The sequence below is a fragment of the Macrotis lagotis genome, chromosome 1 (assembly GCF_037893015.1).
Source record: "Macrotis lagotis isolate mMagLag1 chromosome 1, bilby.v1.9.chrom.fasta, whole genome shotgun sequence".
Classification (NCBI taxonomy): Eukaryota; Metazoa; Chordata; class Mammalia; order Peramelemorphia; family Peramelidae; genus Macrotis; species Macrotis lagotis.
This window is the reverse complement of record NC_133658.1, coordinates 222,243,184-222,268,423: the sequence shown is the minus strand read 5'-3', so window position 1 is coordinate 222,268,423 and position 25,240 is coordinate 222,243,184. Positions and strand designations below refer to the sequence as shown.

The 25,240-nt window shown below is 35.1% G+C and overlaps 1 protein-coding gene across 1 annotated transcript in view; it reads right to left on the bottom strand.

Moving 5' to 3' along the window:
- Window positions 1-25,240, bottom strand: part of LTBP1 (latent transforming growth factor beta binding protein 1) — a 490,138-nt gene that overhangs the window by 108,484 nt on the left and 356,414 nt on the right. The window contains exons 16-19 of the mRNA XM_074209684.1: window positions 24,506-24,631; window positions 23,253-23,378; window positions 20,568-20,690; window positions 15,692-15,811 (exon numbers count right to left, since the gene is read on the bottom strand). Coding sequence (XP_074065785.1) covers window positions 15,692-15,811; window positions 20,568-20,690; window positions 23,253-23,378; window positions 24,506-24,631 — 495 coding nt within the window. The remainder of the gene's footprint in view (window positions 1-15,691; window positions 15,812-20,567; window positions 20,691-23,252; window positions 23,379-24,505; window positions 24,632-25,240) is intronic.

Genomic DNA, 25,240 nt, shown 5'->3' with positions numbered 1-25,240 from the left:
TGTAAGATGAGTGAATATTCACTAACAACACAGAGGATTCAGTAAGAGCAAATAGACTTTGCTGTCACCAAGGCAGTAGGTGTCATAAAAGTCATTGGTACCTTCCATTTTTCCCCATTTACTCTTTTTTTTAGGTTTTTTTTTTTTTTTGCAAGACAATGGGGTCAAGCGGCTTGCCCAAGGCCACACAGCTAGGTAATTGTTATGTCTGAGGCTGGATTTGAAATCAGGCACTCCTGACTCCAAGGCCGGTGCTCTATCCACTGTACCACCTAGCTGTGCCCCCCCCCATTTACTCTTTGACAAGGTTATTAGCTTCACTCAAAGAAAGCTAACAGGTGCAGAGAATAGCACATTGGATCTGGAGGCAGGAAAGACCTAAGTTCTAATACAACTCAGAGAGGAACTAGGAAAATATATTTCCATCCATTCCATGCAGAAGAAAGGGAGTTTGGGAGTGAAATACTATATATCAATTATAGGTAAAGTTTTGGTTAGATTTTCAGATATGCTTATTTTTTACCTCTAAAAAGTTCTTTATTACAGGGATGGCTTATGAGGTAAGAGAAGAGAAATAAAGGTGATTTTTTTTTAAGAAAAAAATGCCCTGGATTGTTTAAGCATTTGTACATCTGTTGACTGCAAGGTATACTCTGAACTTAGCTACATAAATTCTAGAGACGTCAGATCTGCAGTCCATCACTGGGCCCTGTCCAGAAGGTTTTCTGGTTTGGTAGGTCCTGGAAAAGTTTGATTTCCATGAGTAGAGATTTCCAGAACCCAAGATTCTGAGTAAGGATTTCGATGGAGGTTCAGTCTATGCTTCCTGCTGTTCCCCATCTCCCAGGTCTACTTTTGCACAATTATTCTCCACACCTATGCTCAATTCTATATTAGAAATTTAAATTTTCTTCAAAGGAAAATGCTAATACCAACTTTAAGAGAACTTTCTGATATTTCCAAATGCTAGTGTTCACCTCCTGCCTTCAAAAACACACACCACATCTATATTCAAAAATTTTGTATATTCTCCCAAGTAAATTTTCTCCCCTCTCTAAATAAATGTTTCTTGAGGGTCAGGACTATTTCATTTTTGCAATTTTATTCCCTTTACTTAGGAAAGACCTTGTGCATACCAGGCACTATGCTTATCAAACTGATTCATTAATTCATAATAAAACAACTGAGAGAACTAGAATGGATCTTCTAAATGTTCTCAATCTTTAAAAAAAATTATGTGCATAACAGTTGCATAACATGTAAGAATTCTAATTATACCTTTGTTATTTTCTTTATTCTAATTATGTTTCTGTACTTTCATAACATCTAAGGTGATGAAATTTAAAGAAATATTTGATGATGAATTAATCAATTTAGAAAAACTTTGGAAACAATTAAGCTCCTGGAATGAAATTCTCAAGAATGAAATTTAGTCCCAAACTAACCTAATTCATGATAAGCTTAAGAGAAGAGCTTCTGAAGACCAAAACCAACAAAACAACAACAACAAAAAGAAACAAAAACCTCAGATGGCTAGCTTTTATTAAAAATACACAGACTCAGACACATAGAACCTTAACTGAATACTGATTATGAAAAAAATGGCCTAGAAAATTTTGTGGTTCTCCCATTTTCTGAAAACAGTTTTTGGCCTTGATTTTTAAAGTTTTCTAATCTTACTATTATAAGGATTATATTTAGGGTAATGGGTTGTACAAGTCTTAAAAGGGAGAAAATGCAAGTGAGGAAACTTATTTTTTTTAAAGTAATATCAGGAGGAAAAACCAATCATCTACAGAAATGTTGAGCAGATTAGCTTTGCACTAACTTTGAGGGAATTAACAACTTTATGGGAAAGATAATTGGGTGGCACAGTGGATAAAGTGTCAGGTTGGGAGTCAGGAAGAAACATTTTATTGAGCTTCAATCTTACTATGTTACTCTGGGCAAGTCACTTAATCCTGTTTGCCTCAGTTTCCACATCTTCAAAATGAGCTGGAGAAGGCAATAGCAAACCACTCCAGTATCTTTGCCAAGAAAATTCCAAATAGTGCCACAAAGAATGAATAATCACAAACATATGAGAAATTAGGCCCTTCACTGTCTCCTACACTGAAGATTAAACATAGGGAAGAATATTTTACACATAATTAAATGGTGACATGTAAGGATGAGTATAATGAAGTAATTTCAAAGCATAATGTGCAATCATCAAGGTTAAATGGTGCTTGCCATCAATGCTAGAGAATCTGAAACAAGTATAAGCAGAGCTACTGACTAACATGTTACATAATAATTGAAAACCACAGCTTCTTAAATCTGGAGAAAAGTGAAATGAAGCCAAAGATAACCTCAAAAACTCAGTACACAAATCCCACCAAAGTGAGAGCTCTCCAGGAATTGCCCTTTAAGAAGTACTTCTATTTCTCAGCCAAACTCACCAAGATCTACTTATTGCTTGCCCTCTGAATCTGGTTCTGAGAATCTCTCAGTGATTATTCAATGCCTTTGAAAGAGGAAGGAAAAGCAACTTAAATAGAATTTACCTTTCTATGAATCCCTACTGCATGGATTGTTTGTATGACACGTTACTTATTTTGTTTTATTCCCTAGTTGTTCAGTCTTGTCTAAAATGAATGCATTGTCTCTGAGGTCAGGGACCTTGTAAAATTACTTTGATTCTACAAAACAACTTGAACAATGCAGGACACAGAAAAAGGCTACTCAAATCACTGTGACTAATAAGAAATGTTGCCAAAGCTTCTCCCAAAGGAGTGTGGAATTTCTGCACTCATCATAGACTCAAAACTGCAAAAAAAGCTGATTTGTCACAATTCACTCTTTAAATCTTAAGTTTCAATATATAAAAACATTATTTTTGACAGCAGAGATAATATAAAATCACTAGAGGCAAAGAGGAAAAAAAGGGATTTATCCAAGGTCACATAGGGAGATACTGATGAACTCCTCTGGGACTCAGGTTCCAGACTAATTATGAAATTGGATAGATTAGAGCCTCAGGGACTTATAATGGTAATCTTACTCAACCAGGTCCCATACTTTACAGGAGAAAATAATGGGTGGTTAAATAAAATAAATAAATAAATATAAATATAAACTTTACAGTTACAGAAAACATTAGAATTAACAAACACCTTGCACAAATTCCTTCTGATTCTAACAACCATCGTGGAAATGAGATGGTGTAAAATATTGTCCCATTTTACAGAAAGAAGCCCACCATTAATTCCAGAGAAGTTAAGTGACATCCCCAAAATAAAAAAAAAAAAACTGGTAAATGGTAAGGGCAGAAATTGAACCCCAGCATCAACCAGCCAGTACAATCCCTCCCTTAATCATTAACCCTTCTATAATGTTTCAAGAGTAGTCAGTCACCACTACTTGAAGATTCAAAGGGAGGGAGAACTGGTTGAACCAAGGGAGCTCAATCGATTATTTTTTTTTAATATCTTAGAGGTTTTTCCTGATTTCAAGCCTAAATTTCCCTCATGGCAACTTTTCAATTGAAGTAGTTCTGCAATATGAGTTGTAATAGAACAAATATAATATCCTCGGCTGTGACAGATTTTCCTTTAATAGCGGAAAACAATTATCATATCCTAGTGAAGACTTATCTTGTACAAGCTAAACGTCCTCTGTTTCTACAAATGATCTGCGATGACAATAAAGCTACTTACTGTCCTGGTTTGATCGCTTTCATTAATCAATAGGGAGAGAGACTGTCCCAGAAATTCATTGATAAAGGGAAAGCTCAGATATTGGAATTCCCACTAACAATGTAGGTTGGCATCGTGGCTGCAACTTATAATTTTAGAAAATGGTTTATAATCCTGAATATCTGTGACCAAATGGCTTATACAAATGGGGAGAGGCTAGAGGTATTCCCAATAAGATCAGGGGTGAAACAAGAATTGCCCATTATACTATTCAATATCATATTAGAACTGTTAGCTTCAACATTCGGGGGGCAGAGCCAAGATGGCAACATGAAGGGATCCAGTCTTAGGAGCTCTCTGATAAAAACTCATAAACTATGGACTCTAACTAAACTTTCGAGAGACAGAACCCACAAAGGGACCCAGTGAGGCAGTTCTCCTACTCAAGGTAACCTGGAAAAGAGCAGAAAGGCTCTGCTCCCTGGGGTCGGAGGGGCAGCCCGCCAGAGGGGTGGCCCACCAGAGCCAAAGAACTTCAGCCTTCTGGAGGCAGCCCTAGGGCTCTGGGAGCCACAGCTCACAGCAGCGGGGAGACTCCTGAGCTGCACCCCGGGGAGTACCGAGCACAAAGTGGGGGAACAGCGGGGGACCTCTGCCAGAGCGAGCACGTGGAGCCCAGCCCCCAGGGCACACAGCAAGCAGCTTGGTCTTTCAGCAGCCTAGACCCAGAAACAGAAGCAGGCAGAGCCAGTAGGCATGAGCCCATTGAGCTGAGGGAGGGGAGTGAATAGAGAGAGACTGCCGAGCTCTGTCCTCTGCCCTTGGAACAGGACTCTGGGGCTCTGACCACATTCAGATCCTGATCCCAGTCTAGGCCCCCCATAGAACAACAGGGCCCCCCACCTTGGCCCCATGGCAGAGGGGGGCGCTTATGGTCATTCACAGACGAGGAGGGAGGACAGAACCTCACACACTGAGACCCTTGTGGGAGTGTCCCAAAAGTTCAGGAAGCACCCCAAAAAACAGGCTTAGGCTGGGAAAATGAACAAGCAAAGAAACAAGAGGAAGACCATTGAGAAATATTTTGCAAATGAGCCCAACAAGGATCAAAATACTCAGTCTGAAGATGAGGAAGCACAAGCTCCTGCATCTAAAGACTCCAAGAAAAACAGAAATTGGGCTCAGGCTATGATAGAGCTCAAAAAAGACTTTGAAAATCAAATGAGGGAGTTGGAAGAAAAACTGGGAAAAGAAAGGAGAGAGATGCAGGAAAAACATGAAAATGAAGTCAGCAGCTTAGTCAAGGAAATCCAAAAAAATGCTGAAGAAAATAGCATGCTAAAAAACAGCTTACGTCAAATGGATAAAACAGTTCAAAAAGTTATTGAGGAGAAGAATGCTTTAAAAAGCAAAATTGGCCAGATGGAAAAAGAGATAAGAAAACTCTCTCAGGAGAATAAATCCTTCAGACAAAGAATAGAATTCAGGGAGATTGATGAATTTACCAGAAATCAGGAATCAATACTTCAAAACCAAAAAAATGAAAAATTAGAAGAAAATGTGAAATATCTCATTGAAAAAACAACTGATATGGAAAACAGACTTAGGAAAGATAATTTGAAAATTATTGGAATACCTGAAAGTCATGATCAGGAAAAGAGCCTCGACATCATGTTCAAAGAATTACTACAGGAAAATTGCCCTGATATTCTAGAAGCAGAGGGCAAAATAGAAATGGAGAGAATCCACCGATCCCCCCGAGAAAGAGATCCTAAAAAACCAACCCCTAGGAATATTATAGCCACGTTCCAGAACTCCCAAGTCAAAGAGAAAATATTACAAGCAGCCAGAAAGACACAGTTCAAATATCGTGGAGCTGCAGTCAGGATCACACAGGACTTAGCAGCAACTACATTGGAAGCTTGTAGGGCTTGGAATACAATATACCAGAAGGCAAAAGAGCTTAGAATGCAGCCAAGAATGAACTACCCAGCAAGGCTGAATGTCCTCTTCCAGGGAAAAAGATGGACTTTCAATAAACCAGGGGAATTTCAAATGTTCCTTTTGGAATGGCCAGAGCTGAACAGAAGGTTTGATCTTCAGATACAGGACTCAGGTGAAGCATGGAGATTGGAGGAGAGGGGGGGAAATATGAGGGACTTAATGATGATGAACTGCATGTATTCCTGCATAGAAAAATGACACTGATAATACTCATATGAACCTTCTCAGTTAATAGAGCAGGTAGAGGGAGCTTTTATAGTTGAAGCACAGGAGAAAGCTGAATTTGAAGATAAAATATGGTGTAAAAATGGAGTCAATAGGAAAAAAAGGGAAATGGAATGGGAGAAAGAAAAAGGAGAGGGGGAATAGTCCAAGATATTTCACATAATAAGATTTTTTTTATTACAATGAGCTATTGCAATGATATGGAAGGGGGGAGGCAAGGGGGAATGAGGGAACCTTTGCTCTCATTAGAGATGGCTAGGAGAGGAAACAGCAAATATATTCAATGGGCTATAGACAACTGGAGTAAGAAGGAGGGGGGAGCAGGGGGAATGGGTGGGGATGTGAATAAAGGAGGAGAGGATGGACCATGGCGGGACAGTGGTCAGATATAACACATTTTCTTTTTTACTTCTTGCAAGGGGCTGGGATTGGATGGCCTGCCCAGGACCATAGGGCCAGGTGGATTCTGTGCCTAAGTGGTGGTATGGGGGCTCAGGGCTTCTTGGCCCCAAGACCAGGGATCTGTCTGCTGTGCCACTCAGCGACCCTACAGCAGAGTCAGAGTGAAAGGAGAGAGAAAATATAGTACACGATAGTGGAGAAATAAGAAAGGAGGGCGTTGCGATCAGCAATGGCAACAGTGGAAAAATATGGAAGTAACTTTTGTGATGGACTTATCATAAAGAATGTGATCCACCCATGACAGAGTGCATGGTGTTGGAACAAAGACTAAAGCACATTTTTTGTTATTATTATTTGGGGGAGGGTGCAGGGCAAGTGGGGCTGGGTGGCCTGCCTGGGGTCACATAGCAGGGTGATCTTTGGGTGTCTGGGGCCAGATTCGGACCCAGGTGCTCGTGGCTCAAAGGCCAATGCTCTGTCTGCCACCCAGCCACCCCTACTATTATTACTATTTTATTTTATTTTGGGTCTTTTTTTTTTCTTCTTTTTGGTTTTTGCAGGGCAGTGGGGATCGGGTGGCTTGCATGTCACATGGCTGGGTGATTATTTTGTTTACGAGGCTGGATATGTACTCCGGTGCTCCTGGCTCCAGGGCTGGTGCTTCATCCATTGCACCACCTGGCCATACCTACAATTATTACTATTATTTTTTTAATTTTAATTTTTTTCTCTCCCCTTTACTTTTTTGCCCAAGCAAGTCTATCTATATTCATGGAGAGGGGTATTTTGTTTACTTGTAAACAAGTATATTTTATTAATGTAAAAAAACATTTGTAGAAAATGAGAATAAAAAAATAAATTAAAAAAAGAATAAAAAGAACTGTTAGCTTCAGCAATTAGAGAAGAAAAAAATTGAAGGGATTAGAATTGGGAAGCAGGAGTCAAAACTCTCACTCTTTGCAGATGACATGATGGTATACCTAGAGAATCCTAAGAAATCATTAAAAAAACTACTGGAAACAATTAGCAATTTTAGTAAAGTTGCAGGATATATAAAATAAAGCCTCAAAAATCCTCAACTTTTCTATATATGACTAGCAAGATACAGTAGGAAGAGCTAGAAAGAGAAATCCCATTCAAAGTAACCTCAGACAATATAAAATACCTGGGAGTCTATTTGCCAAGGTAGACTCAGAAACTTTTTGAAAACAATTACAAAACACTTCTCACAAATTAAAGCAGATTTAAATAACTGGGCGAACATCAATTGCTCCTGGAAAGGTCAAGCTAATATAATAAAAATGACAATTCTACCAAAACTAAATTATCTGTTTAGTGCCCTACCAATCAAAATTCCAAAATGTTACTTTCATGAGTTAGAAAAAGTTTTAAGTAAATTCACATGGAGAAATAAAAAGTCAAGAATCTCCAGGGATTCAGTGAAAAAAAATACAAAAGAAGGTGTCTTAGCACTACCTGATCTAAAATTATATTATAAAGCATCAGTCATCAAAACTGTTTGGTATTAGCTAAAAAATAGAGTGGTGGACTAGTGGAATAGATTAGCTGCAATAGCAGGAAACAATTATAGTAATCTGCTGCGCGATAAACCCAAAGAGTCCAGTTATTGGGATAAAAACTCTCTCTTCCTTTAAAAACTGCTGGGAAAATTGGAAGTTAGTATGGAAGAAACTTAGATTAGACCAACACCTCAAACCCTATACCAAGATAAGATTCAAATGAATACAGGATTTAGAAATAAAAAAACAATACTATAAGCAAACTAGAAGATCAAGGACTAGTTTACCTGTCAGATCTATGGAAAGGGAAGCAGTATATGACCAAGGAAGAGATGGAGAATATCACTAAAAACAAACTAGATGATTTCAATTACATTAAATTAAAAAGCATTTGCATAGACAAAACCACTGTAACCAAGATCAAAAGAAATGTAGTAAACTGGGAAACAATCTTTACAATTAATATTTGTGACAAAGGACTCATTTCTAAAATACACAGAAAACTGAGTCAAACTTTTTAAAAAAGCCATTCCCCAATTGACAAATGGTCAAAGGATATGCAAAGGCAATTTACAGATGAGGAGATCAAAACAATCCATAGTCATGTGAAAAATTGCTCTAAATCATTACTTATTAGGGAAGTGCAAATTAAAGCTTCTCTGAGGTACCACCTCACACCTCTCAGACTGGCCAATATGACCAGAAAGGACAATGATCATTGTTGGAAGGGTTGTGGGAAATCTGGGACACTATTACATTGTTGGTGGAGCTGTGAACTCATCCAACCTTTCTGGAGAGGAATTTGGAACTACGCCCAAAGGGTCAAAAAAATGTGCATACTCTTTGATGCAGCAATACAACTAGTGGGACTATACCCTGACTAGATAATGAAAAAGGGTAAAAACATCACTAGTACAAAAATATTCATAGCAGCCTTGTTTGTGGTAGCAAAGAATTGGAAATCAAGTAAATGTCTTTCAATTGGGGAATGATTTAGCAAACTATGGTATATGTATGTAAAGAATCACTATTATGCTATTAGAAACCAGGAGGGATGGGAATTCAGGGAAGCCTGGAGGGATTTGCATGAACTGATGCTGAGTGAGATGAGCAGAACCAGAAAAACATTGTACACCCTAACAGCAACATGGGGGTGATGATCAACCTTGATGGACTCACTCATTCCATCAATGCAACAATCAGGGATAATTTGGGGCTCTCTGCAATGGAGAATACAATCAGTATCCAGAGAAACAACTGTGGAGCTGGAACAAAGAGCAAAAACTATTACATTTAATTTAGGAAAAAAAACTAGTATCTTATTGTCTGATCTTGCTATCTCTTATACTTTATGTTTCTTCCTCAAGGATATGATTTCTCTCTCCTCACATTCAATTTGGATCAATGTATACCATGGAAATAATGTAAAGACTGGCAAACTGCCTTCTGTGGGGGGGTGGGGGGGTGGGAAGTAAGATTAGGGGGGGAAAATTATAAAACTCAAAATAAATACAATCTTTATAATCCAAATGGCTTATACAAAGTCACACAGCCAGTACTAAATTTTCTTGATTTTGAGACTGCTTCTCTATTCTTGATACCACAATGACTTTCCATATATTAATGTCTTTTCTCAAATGTAGCTCCCAGAACTAAATATCATACTCAGCACATGATGTGATCAGGGCAGGATACATATAATGAAACTATAAACAAGTCTTAGATACTTTGTCTCTCTTAAATGCTGCCTTAAAGCACATTATTGTTTTTGGATATCATATACTGTCAATTTATATTTACCTTGCCATCTACTCAAAGCCCCTATTCATTTTGTATGTACTGATGTTTACTAAAATATTCCCTCATCTTGTACTTGTGAAGTTATTTTTTGCATTTAAGTAAACGCTAAATTTATCCATAGTAAATTTCATCTTAACAGATTCATGAAACCTATTAAGAATATCCAGTCTTCTGAATACAAGTTCTCCATAAATTTAGACAGAACACTCTCATGCTACTGAAGACATTGCAACAGCAAAAGAGGAATATGAAAAGCTAAAACTAAAACTATGGAAGTTAGAAAAAGTCAGCTGACAGTTCCAGCTGAACTCCTAATTAGATATAGAAAGAATTAACACTTAAAAGCTCCAGGGAACCTATTGTCCTTCAGTAACACCTAGAATTGGAAAACCCTGAAGCTTTTTATAAAGGTTTTTGATGCTTTGGCATCCAAGAAACTGGAGCTGTATGACTGTGCGCACAGCATCCAGATTGCTAATAACTGGCTGAATTGGTCTTTATATGCCAAAGAGAGACAGTCTGATGAGCTCTGCATTTCTCCAGGCTAAAGAGTTACTGCTGGGGCAGCTAGGTGGCGCAGTGGATAAAGCACCAGCCCTGGAGTCAGGAGTACCTGGGTTGAAATCTGGTCTCAGACACGTGATAATTACCTAGCTGTATGGCCTTGGGCAAGCCACTTAACCCCTTTTGCCTTGCAAAAACCTTAAAAAAAAGAGTTCTAATTTTATCTTTTAAAGAAAACTGCTATATAGCTAACTGAAAGAATTTATAAAGCTTATGTATCAATAAAAGGGAGAAGAGATTCTTCCCTAGATCAAAAGATCAGTAGAAAAGGAGTTTCATATAATGGAGAGATCTCTGAATGCACTAAGTACATTGAAGCCAAGAGTTATGAGTCACCCTAAGAACATGTCCATTATGTGCTTCTCTACTAGGTTCCCGTAAGTGTGTGCCCACTCTTCACCAGTACATTCATTTGCTCTGTTGAGAGAGTATGGCTTAAGTTTATATTTTTATGGAGAAAAAATGTATTAAATGTTATTTATTAAATGTTTTATTAAATGACTTTAATGTATTAGCATCTATGCTACTATTTCTTTTGCTTTACTATTAAGTAAATGAGATCTAAAAGTATCATTATTGAGAGTGGTTTGTTGTATAAAAATCACCTACTGGGTGTCTGAATCACTCTGTGAGTTAATGGTAATGTAAATAGCAAATGCACTGGTGAGGAAAGGAGGGCTGAATGCCAAGAACTAAAGGGGTACATAGGAAATATATATATATATATGGAAGTATTTAATGGAGGTATCCTAGGATCTTGAGAAAATTTAAATGTAACCATCTTGTTTTTTATCTAAACTATTTTATATCCAAATACATGGTTGTGTTACCTAAATTGATTTATTCAACAAATGTTTTTAAGTATCTATTATGTGCCAGGAATTATTATGCTACATACTAGAGATACAAATAATAAAACAAACCCTACATAATTCTGTAGGGGCTTATATTCTACTGGAGATACTAAACATGTGCAAAGATAAAGAAATATAAGCTAAGTTAAGGAAGAAGAGGCTACTAATAGCTAAAAAGATCAGAGAAAGTTTCCTCTAGGGTGTGGCATTTAAAATTATGAATTCAAAGAGGTAAAGGAGGGGCATTTCAAGAACAGAAAACAGTCCAATCAAAGTTAGGTAGTCCATGTTATGAGGCAGTTTTTTAAAAGACGGAATTCTGAATTTTGGAACATGGCAATTAGGCTACTTTGGAAAGAATATACTATGTAAAAAAGAACAGTTTGAAATATACCTGAAAAAGTGGGATGGAGTCATATTGTAGTGAACTTTAAATACCAAATGTAAAATTTCATTTTATCCTAGACAGAGTGGAGAACAAATGGAACTGTTTGAGTAAAGGAATAATATGGTCAAATTCTCAATTTTTAAGGCAATTTTGGCATAGGTTTGAAGAAATGACTAGAAGGAAAAGGATAGAAACAAGGGATTATGCGAAAGATAGGAGAGAATGAATTTGAGGAGAGAATGAATGAGAGATGTTCAGAGAGTACAAAGGAAAAGAATGGAAATGGAGTACCATGAATGAGAGCAGAAAGAATGTCAGTTAGCAAGCTCCTCCAAAGCAAGGACTGTGCTTTACTTCATTTTCATTTCTCCACAATCTAACATGACATATGCTTTTAACAAGTATTCTTATGAAATATCTGCTGAGTATAATGGAAAGAACAATGAATTTCGAGTCACAACAACTGTGTTTGACCACAGAAAAGTGACTTAACCCCTCTAGGCTTCAGGAGTTGAACTAAATGACTTCTGAGGTCCTTTACTTCTCTAAATATTATGAACAGATGAAGACAGAGGCTGAAATTAATGAAATAGCAAAAAAGAAAACAAAGGCTAAAATAATATTATAAACAATCTGATTAATTCAAAGAAAAAAGAATTCTAATCTATATATACATATATAATATATATATAATTTTGTCAAAAGGTCTAACATTTCTGTTCTTAGAATACTATTAGAGATTTTAACTATATATATACATATATATATCCTTCTGTACATATATTTCTAAATATCTGTATATATACACATATAACATGTATGTATACATATTGAAGACACATGTATAATAAACATATACACATAAAGTTATGTGTATGCAGGTATGTATGTCTACAAAAACACAAGAAAAAAGGACAGACAAGATAAAACTATCTAAGAATTATCCATAACCTTTGAAAGAGTTCTATGGAAAATAAAACAACTGGATGAGTATAAGAACAGGAGCATATCAAATTATCTGTTTTTTGTCACATTTTAAATCTTAACATTGAAAAGTCATTCATAAAGAATGACATTATAAAATCCATTTTATGGATAATTCTGAATGCATTTCAAGTCCAAGGATCACAATGAATAAAATCTACAACCATAAAACATAGAGATAGTGACTGTATTCCCTAGATTAAAAATGGCTAAAATTTTACCCAAACTTGTGGAAAAAGGAAAAAGCACACAGTATACTTTTAATTTAAGAAAAATATGTGACTTCAATGATACAAAAAAAAAAGTATTGCTTAGAGCAAGTGGTTAGGTGTCTGACTATGGGCTGAGTAACATAATGATGTAATACTTCTGCTTGTGATTCTAATTTCTAGTTGGCAAAAGTGAAATGACTTTAAATGAAGTGTTGTATTTCTGCCATCTAAAGTGTGGTGTTGTGAGTCTCTATGAGTTAGGTTCTGTAGATACAAGTTTTTTAAATCCATAACTACTTTCTCAGTTGAATTTACCTCATAGATAATTTATGCATAAAGACTAAACAATGACATGTGGTTCAATTAAATTCAATTAGTAAATTCATAGATCATTGTTCTGTTTATGCTTCTATTCTGATATGTAATTTTTTACTATGCTAAGAGAGGAAAATGTGAAATTCAGATAGATATAACAGTCTTAAACCAAATAAATAGCAAATTTTGGGAGGAGAAATAGGATGTTAAGTAATAACTTTGTAAATATTTGTCTTTGCAAAATGAACATATTGTAATGGAACAAAATGCAGAATTTAATGTCTACAGACTGGAGTTTAAGTCTGAAAACTGACCCTTAGCTCAAATCACAGAAGTACTCGATGTCCTCTCATTTTTCCTCTATTTATCATATGAGGCTAGATTAGATGACCTCTCATAATATTATAAACTTTGTTTATAATTTATGCATCATCATCACCAATATAAATTTATTTTTATATAGTACTTTAAAATTTCCAAAGCAATTAATGAATGGCAACTTTTCCCTATTTGAGAAGAATTATGTGGAATAAAAATCAACTGATTTGGATCCACTCTTATGGTGGTAAAGGATTTAGAAAGTGTAAGGAGAATTTATTTGGGCCTGCACTTGGCAAGTAATGATGAGACCTGGCAAAGATGATAGTCTTCCTTCTAATTGTGAAATTTTCTTTACTGAAATCTGCTTCACTTCTCTTCATTTTGCCCTCTAAGAAGGAAAAAAATAATATCCTTTTCCTCATACTTTCAAATATACAAAGGCAATTATCAAGTCTTCTCCAGGCTAGATAGTACCCAATGACTGCTGATTCTTCCATGACATGTCTTTAGCAATCTCAACATGATACAAGTTGTCTTTATATGAGCAAATATTAGTTTGTTAATAGTCTTGCTGAAATGTAATATTCAAGAATGGATACAATACTCTAGATGTGGTCTGACAAGGGTAGAATATAGATCTTCTCTTAGATACTACAGATACTACATTTTTCTTAATGTAGCCTAATATAATGTTTGCTTTGTGACTCTGGGGATGTTGTTTTCTTTTCTCTTCATTTTGGTGGTAAAGTCTTAAACCTATTCAGTTTGAGATTCATTTTCTGTCACATAAAGGGATGAGAAGCTGAATGCCAGTCTATTTGGCAATGTCCCAAACATCAGTATCAATAAGTGATGAAATGATTGATAATCAGTCAATTCTTTAAAAAGAATTATAAATCATTAATAACTACAAGAATAATCTAAAGAACTAATAAAAGAAACAAAAAACAAAAAAACTCTTAAGATTTTACCTAGAACCCAACAAGTTGGCAAAAATGTCAAAATATTGCTATTAATGCTGGCGAGGCTATACTTACATTCTGTGAATAAGTTTTAAGTTGCTACTAGCTTTCTAAAAAGTAACAATTATGCAAAAAATACGACTAAATTAACTACATCTAGCCAAGTGATTCCAAGTAGATCAATAAAAAAGACCTATATACACTAACATTTTTATAGAAATATTTTTATAACAAAGCAAATGTCCATTGACAGAAAATAAACCGTGGTAATAGAAAGCAATGGAAAGCTATGTTGCATGGGAGATGGAGTGTTGGTCTCAAAAGTCAAGGAGATTTGAGTTACAATAATGCCTCAGAAACTACGTCTTCTCAACCTCACTTTCCTCATCTCTAATAAAATGAGGATTAAAATAGCGCCTCCCACCTAGAAACAAACGAATTACATGTTAAATAGCTTGTAAACTTTCAGGAGCTATGGAAATATAGAAATATTTATTATTAATGGTCTGTAAGAAGTGGATAAAATGAACATGAGCTGATACAAAATGCAGTAGGCAGAAGGAAAAAAAAACCAGTGACATCTAATATAAATGGATAGAACTATGACAAAACAATGGAAACTAAATGTAGCAAAATTATAATGACAACACTTAATCCCAAAGAAGAAAAATAAGAAGGAGGAGTAAGGAACAATGCATATAATGTAGACAAAACTTGTGATAGATTGATTCATTTTCTAAATTGTTTTGTCCCTTCTTTCTTATTTTGAGTTGTTAGGGGCTATTATTCAGAAGGGGGGAGGGAGGGAGAATATACTGGGAAATATAAATGATGAAAAAATCCAAGATAACAAGAAATTTTATTTAAAAAATAGAACTGTGTTCATTTATACTGACTTGGAGTCAGAATTGAGAAAAGAAATTTGGATTCCTACCTTGACCCAAGCATGATTTACAAAAAAGGAATAATAAAAATCTTTAAATTTTAAATCTTTAAATCACACACATACACGCACACATATGACAGTTATAGTTATTTCAGCACAGAAATAGTTGCTATAAATACAGTTTGAGACTTCTGAGCAATATGTAAAAAAAATGGCAAATCAGAGAACCTTTCCCAGTCCATTTTGTGAATCAAATTAAATGCTCTAAAATTCTGATGCTTTCTTGTTTATAACTTCTGGCAACTGCTTTAATTATTATCAGAACTCCTTATCCTATCTTATATCTCACCTCCACTGCCTTACTCTAACTGTTAGCTTTCAGTTCTCCATAGTTTTTTTAAAAGAGATTTTCTCTTTAATAACATAGGTAAAGATTCATAAGCTTATTTTCTTCTAGTCTTACTTTTGGTACTCCAAGTCGATTTACTAGGCATACTATTTCCATCATCATCAACTATCCTGAAAACAGGAAATATAAAAAAACCACAAATTTGGATGTTAACACTGTAGGACATACCGAGACACTGTCCATTCCAGCCTCTGAATCCTTCTGTGCAAGGAACACACTGGTAAGATCCAGGAGTGTTAATGCATTGTTCATCTGGACAAGTACTTGCAGCTAAACATTCATCAATATCTTTAAAAAAAACAGTAATCTAAATCAGATACAATTAACAGGTATGATTCCCCATGCCCCTCAAAAATAGTGTTGCTACTGGGACATGGAAATATTCTTTAATTATATACCTAGAATATACATGTTATATGTCTGTATTACACTTAAGGGATATACATCAAAGTCTTTCAAGGACAGAATCAGATTAACACTTATTTGATGTCTGTTTTGTTTAGGAAGTCTCTCATTTGCCCCAAAGGATTTTTTTAAAATTACTCTTCTGTTTTTAAATGTCATTCATGCTGAAGGAATGCCTAGTCCTATGAGTCCAATTTTTGAGGCACAAATTATACATTCAATTCCAAATACCTTCCAAAAATAGAATCCCAAAATAGGGCAAAGATAATCTCTCTCTGGGCTTCCTTTTCTCATCTAAAGATTGGGGGTATATTGGCACCTACTTCACAAGGTTACTACATGTATAACTGTATGTAATATTCTCTGCAAACGTTAAATAAATATATAATTACTTTTTCTAATGAAAATAAGTAATCTAGGAAGTTTCTTTATTTTGATGAATCTACTAAGAAATATCCTTTCAAAATGATTTAAATTCCAATAAAGAATAGGTATTTCTTACTGAACCTCTAGGTTCACCAGAGAATCACTGGAGAAATTAGAGTATTTCTAGAAAAACTGAACCACATAAATTTTTTAAAAATCAAGTCATCAAAGAATATATGTGGATATTAAGACTAATGTTATTAAGCTTTTCAGGGAAGTAGCAACCTATTACCCCTCCCCATTTTTTGGCTAAGTCAAGTTATTTATATTTACTTTCCAAATGGGGTGAAAGGATATAGGACAAATGGAAACTTTCTTTGGAAGGCCTGAGGTTAAATAAGGTAAGATGTTTGAAATCTAAATTTTTCTTAATAATCTTTAAGAAGCAGATTAAAAAATTACTCTGACGGGGGCTCTGTCTTATATGCCTGGCTTAAACTTAAATAGGAACTACAGTTAATAATGTCAGGGCTAAAAGGACACTTGAATATTCTTTAATTTTATAGATTAGACACCTAAGACTCAGTGAATCAGATAATTTTCCCAAAACCCAAGCCTTCAGATTCTAAGCCTTGCATGTTCCACTCTGACCCCTTTTTATATGGGAATGACAAACCATAACAAATACTGTGTGCACAATAATATTTTCAAAATTAGGACATTAAACTATGAATGGATATATTAAACAATTCTGAACATCTCTTCATTAGAATAACTAAAATTTTAATTGTATTAAATGTAGCTAATTGTGCATAAAACATAAATAGAGAAAATATCAGATGAATGTTTCAAAAATATGTACACAAAGAGTTTCCACCGAGGAAAAATTCATGCCAAAAGACAACAACCCATGATTTTTTGTCTTTTTATCAGATGCTCCAAGATTTCACCCTCAAAAAGATTGTGATTTCCAATTAACTATTGCAAATAGTATTATATTATTCATTTTGCATGATATTTTTTAAATTATAAAATAATAAATACTGGATGGTAGTCTAATCCAATGAATAGAAAGCATGTCCATTGCACAGTTGAGACACAATTGATATTCTATCAGCATTACCTATCTTTTCTCATGTAGTAACTTTGTAAATTAAGTCTTCATTGCCATTACATATTTTGAAAGGACATAGCAGAGATTAATGAGATTGTACCAAAAATTCAATGAAATTCCTAGCACTATTTGAATATAACTCTGTGGTAGCTAAGAAAATATTCAGTAGCATTAATCTTTAGTTTGCTTCTAAGCTACTAGGAAGCTATCAATTAAAAAAAAATTAAGCAACTCACAATACCCTAACTAGCTACATTCTCTCTTTCTAGACTTTTCATAGTGATGAACAAGCATATATTTACTCTGGAAATTATGGTAACAATATTCTCAATTTATTTTTATAAAATGTGGGGGGTTTGTGAGTTTAGGATTTATTTTAAGAATTTCATATTAAATTTTCATCTTAATTTTTGGGGTGAGATTTTTTAGTAGTGGGGCATGGGGTCTAAAAATAAAACAGTGAGGCCAGAGATCCATCAAAGGAATAAAGAATTTATGATTTTTACAAAGTGGCTTCCTGAGTAAAAACCCCTAATTGGCAGCATAAAAATTATTTGTAAGAGACTTAATCAAGGTCAAATAACTAGGAAATGTCCCAATATAGAATTATTGCTTTGCTCTGATCCTATTAGATGATGAACTCCCAGAAGTCAGAGAATATCTTTTGTTATCTTTGTATTCTTGGCAGTAGCTCTTGACCCTTAATGAATAATTACTGACTGACATGAAGAGGTGCAGAAGAAAAAATTTCAGGATATAATGGAACATTGGTGTCTGAAACAGGAAGATCTGGGGAAATACGTATAAAGGAGTCAACTGGTTTCTTATCAGATCCAGGTCGTCAGGCAAGTGGAGTCATGACAGCATTCAGAGATCAAGAATCATCTTCTGCTTAAGGCCTTTTTCTTGTTGTACAAACATATATGAGCTCTAGACAGATCTAAAAGACATGCCAAGAAGGGACAGGTGCTAATTGTTCAAACTGCTATGAAGCAGCTCCATGCCCACAACTCATCTTTAAAATTTAAGTCCCTAAAATACTATCTCACCATCCTCTGAGTAATTCAAGTTAGTCTCCTTGCCCTAAGTCTCTCCTCATTCAATCCATCCTTCACTCAGCTACCAAAGTAAAGGTCAAATATGAACTATGTTTTACTACCCAATTCAATAAATTTACAAGGCTCTATACTGAAATCAGGATTTTAAAAAAATCTTCAATATGGCTTTTAAAATCCTTTACAACAGTCTCTTCTTACCTTCCTGGTCTTCTTATACTTTACTCCCCCCCCCCCAATTATTCTAGGATCTAAAACTATTGGGTCACCTAGTTTCTCCTCACATACAAGTCTTCATCTCAGTTGTTGCCCTTCCTATCTGGAATGTTCTCACTTCTCACTCCTACTTTCTAGATTCCTTTAGACTCATTCAAGAATTAGCTGAAACCCTATCTTCTAAAGGAGTATTGTTGGATTCCTTCCACCCCAAGCTGCCTCCCCCATAAAAATGTGAACTCCTTTTAGGTTAGGGCTGCTTTTGTCTTTCTTTCTATCTTCAGTTCTTAGAACAGTGGCTGAAAAAGTAGATCCCTAATAAATATGTGATAACTTCCTGCCTGGTTGATCTTGCTCTTAAAACCAAGATACTGCCAACTGCTACTTTTATTTCTCTTACATTAAATTAGATTCCTACTACAGACATTTTTTTTTTCCATCTATCTCACTCTCTCAATTTTGAGGAGTATATATATCTTCTGGTATTCCTTTGTATTTCTCCCAAACCAGGAACAGTTCTTTCGTGAAAAGGAAAATAATTTAATTTTCTCCTTTTCAAAGAAATTACTATTTTTTTAAAAAATTCTACAGAAGACTGCTGGTTAAAGGGTAAATTTCTATTGTCGTAATTGATTATAGAGCTGGAGAGAGCTGGACTAAATCATTTATCATTATTCTAATTTGAAAGGTTGATTAGCTTCCCAGTATATTACCTTCACAAAAACATCAATTTCTAAAGCATTTCAGAAAAAGATTTGGTAAACTGTTATCAGCTTTTGCTTTCAAACTCCCAAGTTTATTTTTAAAAAGAATAAACTTTTTTTATGGAATTCCAAAGTTTTCAAATGATTAAGATAATTTCATAGGTTAAAGAAGCATACTTTGCTCTCTTGGAGTGGTCTCTCCATTAAAAATATCAATCATAATCAAAGTACATATTTATAAAGTGCTTTGTGGTTTACAAAACTTTCTCTAGAAGAGAAAGTCACTGGCACTCAAAAGTTACTAAAAAAACTGGTTTAGTGTTAGAATGTTTTTATTCTGACTACCTGCATTGTCTGATTTTCCTCTAGAGGTGATAGCAACATGTATTAGAAAAGAAAAGAATTCAGAAACTCCTGTATTAGGGATGAGGTGAGTCCTGAGGAAATATGAACACTTCTAATTTCTTTGGTCATTCCACTCCATAGAGGTTGATAATTTCAGTGGACCAGCATGAAGACAGCTGGACAATCTACCTCTGGAAGGAGGCCATAGTTGGGAGTTTCTTCAACTTTAAATAAGGAAACTGGGATAAATAGTCATTTTTTCCAACTCTACTGTTCAGTGATTGAGTTCGGCAAAAGTGATAATAAAATGTGAAATCTCCAGGGGTGACCCAAAAGAAATTAAATATAGTGAAACCTTGATTAAGAAATCTCTCTAGGGGAAAAAAGCCCCTTCATAACCTAGAACTTTACTGTGTAGGCTATAAACTAGAGCTCTAGTTGGAATTAATAAAGAGACAGCTAAGTCATTAGGGGGGAAAAAAACCTTAGATTCTGAGTCAGACATAACCTAATCTCACTTATGTTATTTACAAGATGTATGACTTTGGCTAGTTCACTTACCTTCTCTCAATTTCAATTAGCACATCTATAAACTATGGTGGCTAGCCTCTGAGGTTATCTTCCAGTTTTATATCTATGACTTTATGATCACTAAAGCTCCACTAGTTCTAAATCTTATTAAAAATAGAATATCTAGTAAAGGAAAAAGTGGTGATTTAATTTTCTGCAGAAAGGAAGAAATTAGATAATTCTTATCCATTATTTCAAATAATTTTTGACTCTTAATCACCCTTTTTTCCATCCAAACATGTGAAACAGATTCAGAATTGTGAACTCACCTTCACACTGTCCTCTTCTATTCATTCGGTAACCACTGTCACAATATTCACATTTAAAAGCACCAACAGTATTTATACAATATCCATCCCCACATGTCTCTGGTCTAAGACATTCATCAACATCTAAAGAAACAAAAAGAATACATTTCATGTTTTCCCCATATTTATCAAATAAAATTTATTCACACCTCTCTCCTTCTCCATGAAAGGAAATGTGAATGAGAATTGATCTTTGGGAACTTGACTCAGACATTTTTCAACTGTCTGACCCTGGGCAAGTCAATTAATCTCTTACTATACTTCGCTCTGTTCATCTGTAAAATGAGGGAGTTGTACTGAGAGCCTCAAGAATCCTTCTACAGGGTCAGCTAGATGGCACAGTGGATAGAGCACTGGCTCTGGAGTCAGGACAGCCTAAGTTCAAATACAGCCTCAGATGTTTCACAATTACCTAGCTGTGTGACCTTGGGCAAGTCACTTAATCCCACTGCCTTGCAAAACAAACAAACCAAAAATAAAGAAACCCAAAGAATCCTTCTATAGACCTAAATCTATGTTCCTGTGACTATGGTGCTATTCTGTCTGATAAGTTTCTCTATACAGTCTCATCATAGATTTAGAGTTGGAAGTCATCTTCAATGCTCTAGGTCAACCCTCTCATTTTACTGATAGTAAAACTGAAGCCTAGAAGGAATGACTTGCTCAGGACTATACAAGTAACATGCAGTTTCAGAGCTGGAATTTGAAATCAGATTTTCTGTCTTCAAAGCCAGCATTTTTTTGTACTTTATTGTGCAAAGCTTTCACTGATTACTTGCTACCTTTTTCTTTTTAAACATCTGCCTATCTGTCTTCTGGTATATTTCTTTGAATATGCTGAAGCCCTTCTTCCACTATGAATCAACTCTCCCACATCCTCCATCTTTTTCTACCTTCTTGAGGGCATATCTTTCATTGGAATTCTTTCCAAATAGAGTGAGCATATTGTCTTACTTGCTCTGGTTGAGGCAATTAAATGAGGTCAGCTTGCTCTTAACTTGCTCTTGCTCTTAACTATAGGAGGCAGATCACACTGTTTTCTTACTAAATTCAACAACCTTTTCTCTAAGTCCATACAGTTCCTTTTCATATATCACCCTCCTCACCAGCTCATGTACTCTTCAATGGAATAACAATGACCTTGATGTTCCTCCAAAAAGATACTATCTCCAGGACCTAGGCATTTTCACTGACTGGCCCCTATGAATGTAATATTCTCATTTCTCATCTCCCTCCAATGACCTGGCTTCCTTAAAATACAGTCTAAAATAATAGCTTCTACAAGAGGCTTTCCTGATCCTACTTAATGCAAGTGCCTTCCCTCTGTTGCTATCTCCAATTTATCTCGTCTTTGTGTTTGTGTGTGTGTGTGTGTGTGTGTGTGTGTGTGTGTGTGTGTGTGTGTTGTCTCCCCCTATTAGGCTGTGGGCTCTTTAAGAATCAAGACTGTTTTTGCTTTAATGCTTAATAAATATTACTGCCTGAATCCATGACACCATAACCTTTCTCAAGGACTTCAGCCTTGTGCTTATGGTATTCTTATCCAATAGTTGTTCTAAACCTTTTCCATCTTAAGTCTCTAACTCTCAGCAGATGATCCTATCACTCTCTTTTCCCATCAACTATTCAATAAATGCTTTTCTCCAGTTTATTTCTCAATATTTGTTAACATTCTGCATTTATTCCTATCTTCAAGAAAGGGGCAATTTTCTTGCTTTCTGATACAAAGCACTTAATTTGTAATATTTTTCTTCTCTTTCTAGGATGTTCCCAGGGGAACATCATGTTATCATGAAAACCACACAGAATTTGCAGTCAGAAGAAATAGAATCTAACCCAGTCTCTATCACTCCTCTCACTGGAACTCAGCATTATCATATATAAGATGAAATAGCTAGTCGAAATTATCTCCCAAGTTCTGTTAACTCCAAATCCTAAGATCCTATATGATTCTTCGGGTCCCAGATATTGCAGGCATCTGTCAAGTACAGTCAAAAACATATGTTCATGCTAAAATGTGGTCCAATCTCCTTTCCCAGAAATCTAAGACTCTTCAAAAATCAAACCCCAAATATGTCTGCTACCATATTTGTAATTTTTTTGTTTTTTAGTTTTTGCTAGGCAAAAGGGGTTAAGTGGCTTGCCCAAGGCCACACAGCTAGGTAATTATTAAGTGTCTGAGACCAGATTTGAACTCAGGTACTCCTGACTCCAGGGCCAGTGCTCTATCCACTGCACCACCTAGCTGCGCCCCGCCCCCATATTTATAATTTGCTATTACTGTTCTTCCTCCACCTGATCAAATGACATTTGAAACCCTACTTATTCTTCAAGAATCAAATGTCTTAGCTTTCTTGGCTATCTATAACACTCTGGTACCATTCTGACAAGACTTGCCACATTCTGGTTTGAAGCATTTTTTTGTTATATTTACTTGATCTCCTCTTTTAGATTAAAAGCATATAGAGGAAAAAATACCTACCAACTTTGAACGACCCTCATAGTGCCCTATACAAAACTGATATTCAATAAATATTCATAAAAAGACTGAATTCTGGATAATCAGGGCAAATGTTAGCTAGCTAGATAGAAACAAAAAAAATATAAAAATCTGTATTTAAATGCATTGTAAAGGAGAGTAGTTACCTATACAGTCAGTTCCCTCTGGATTGGCCATATAGCCTGCTTGGCAAATACATAGGAAACTGCCTTCGGTATTTTCACATCGTCCCTGGGAGCAGAGATGGTGGATCTGAGTACATTCATCAATGTCTGTTAAAAGCAAAAAATTACCAAATTATTAAAATAGGGAACTTTCACTTTGCCTTACTCATTTAAAGGGACATCTGAAGAGTAACTGAAGAAACTGGAGATGTTTACCCTAAAGAAAAGAAGTCCCAGGAATGAAAAGCAGCTATCTTCTAGAATCTGAAGGGTTGTCCCATGGAAAGGGGATTAGTCTTAAATTGCAGAGACAAATTTAGTTCTAATGTTAAGTACAACATTCTAAAAAGTATAGCTCATCCACAAGAGGAATGGACTTCCAGGCTATATGGCAATTTGCTGAGTATACTAGTGTGATGCCATTCAGAATACAGTTTGGATTAAATGACTGCTTACATTCCTTCCAATGTCAAATTTTATGATACTGTAAGTGAAGGTAATGATCAAAAGATAAAACAAGGGAAAAGCACTAAATTCATGGACTAATTGTGACTAATTAAGCATTCTAACATCAAAGGGTTGTTTATACCATGTACAGAAATGCATTGTAAGATCAGTGTCTTTGACAATTTTGCATGCCAACCAACCCATATTGACCTAATTATTCAGTTCTCTTTTGGTAAAAGAAGAAACACTGAATCTCAAATAAAAATGTTCACAAAACTGAAAATTACAAACTTTCAGACACTGGATCTTTTTGGTTTAACCAAGTTTGCTCAAGGTCACATATTTAAGCACTGAGAATTGGTTAAGAATGATGGCTAATTCTAATATGTGCACAAACTGGAAATCAGATTCCAGAAGTTTAGGAAAAAAAATTTTTTTTCATTTCAGTGAATTCTTGCTTTAGTATATTCATATAACATATGTTTGAAAGTACACCTTATCTGGAGTTTCTGACATTATTAGACTCATTAAATCTGAAAATCTTTAATAAAATTATTTCACGTTTATGTTACATTACAAATTGCAAGATATTAAAGCATTCTTCCACGAATTACAAATATAAACTTGCATTTTGTTTTAAGTTTAAGTTCCCTTTGCGCCCAGTAAATATCATTTATAAGTGAAATAAATGTTTCTTTAACCAAGGTACAAGAATTGTCCAATGTAAAAAAAATATCAAATTTGAATATGCTTTATTGTTTGACTATGTTTGGAAAAAACTGTCTTACCAACACATTTTCTTTGATGTTCATTGAATTTGTATCCCTCATAGCAAATACATGTATATCTCACTGGTAAATTAATGCAATGTCCTGCTCCACAGATATCTGGGTTCACTGTGCATTCATTGATTTCTAAAAGAAGAAAAATTAAAACATTAAAAGGGGAAAAATAATGCTCTAGATAACTGAAAACTATTAATTTGAATATCTCTAACTAGCAAATTAATTTTTTTAAAAATCAGATAGTTCACATAATCTTCTTAAAGTAAAATATTAACAATGTTGTTAAACTTCCTTCAAAACCTGTAGGATCTATTCATTGGCTACAAAATGAAATAAAATTATTCAACCTTACATTGAAGACTTACCACAATATGGCTCCAACTTAACTTTTCAGTACTATTTCACACTACCTTCCATCTACATTCCAACAAAATTGGACTCTATTAGCTAAAAGTTTCTTAATTCCATTAATCTGTACAAGCTGTTCTCCAGGCTCAAAATTCATAGTTCCTCATCCTTTCCTTCCTTGCTTTTCATGTTCTTGTTCTTTCTTTTGTACCTTCTATTCCTTCCATCTCAAATTCCCTTTCCTTTATAGTCTCTGCCAATCCTTTCCCCTTTAGTTTCTGCTGATCCTTTCCCCCTACAGCCTTCAAAAATTTTCTCAAATTTTCCTTTTTCAGATTAACTTTACATAACTCTCAACCACTTCATTATCCACAACCTCTTAAAACAAAT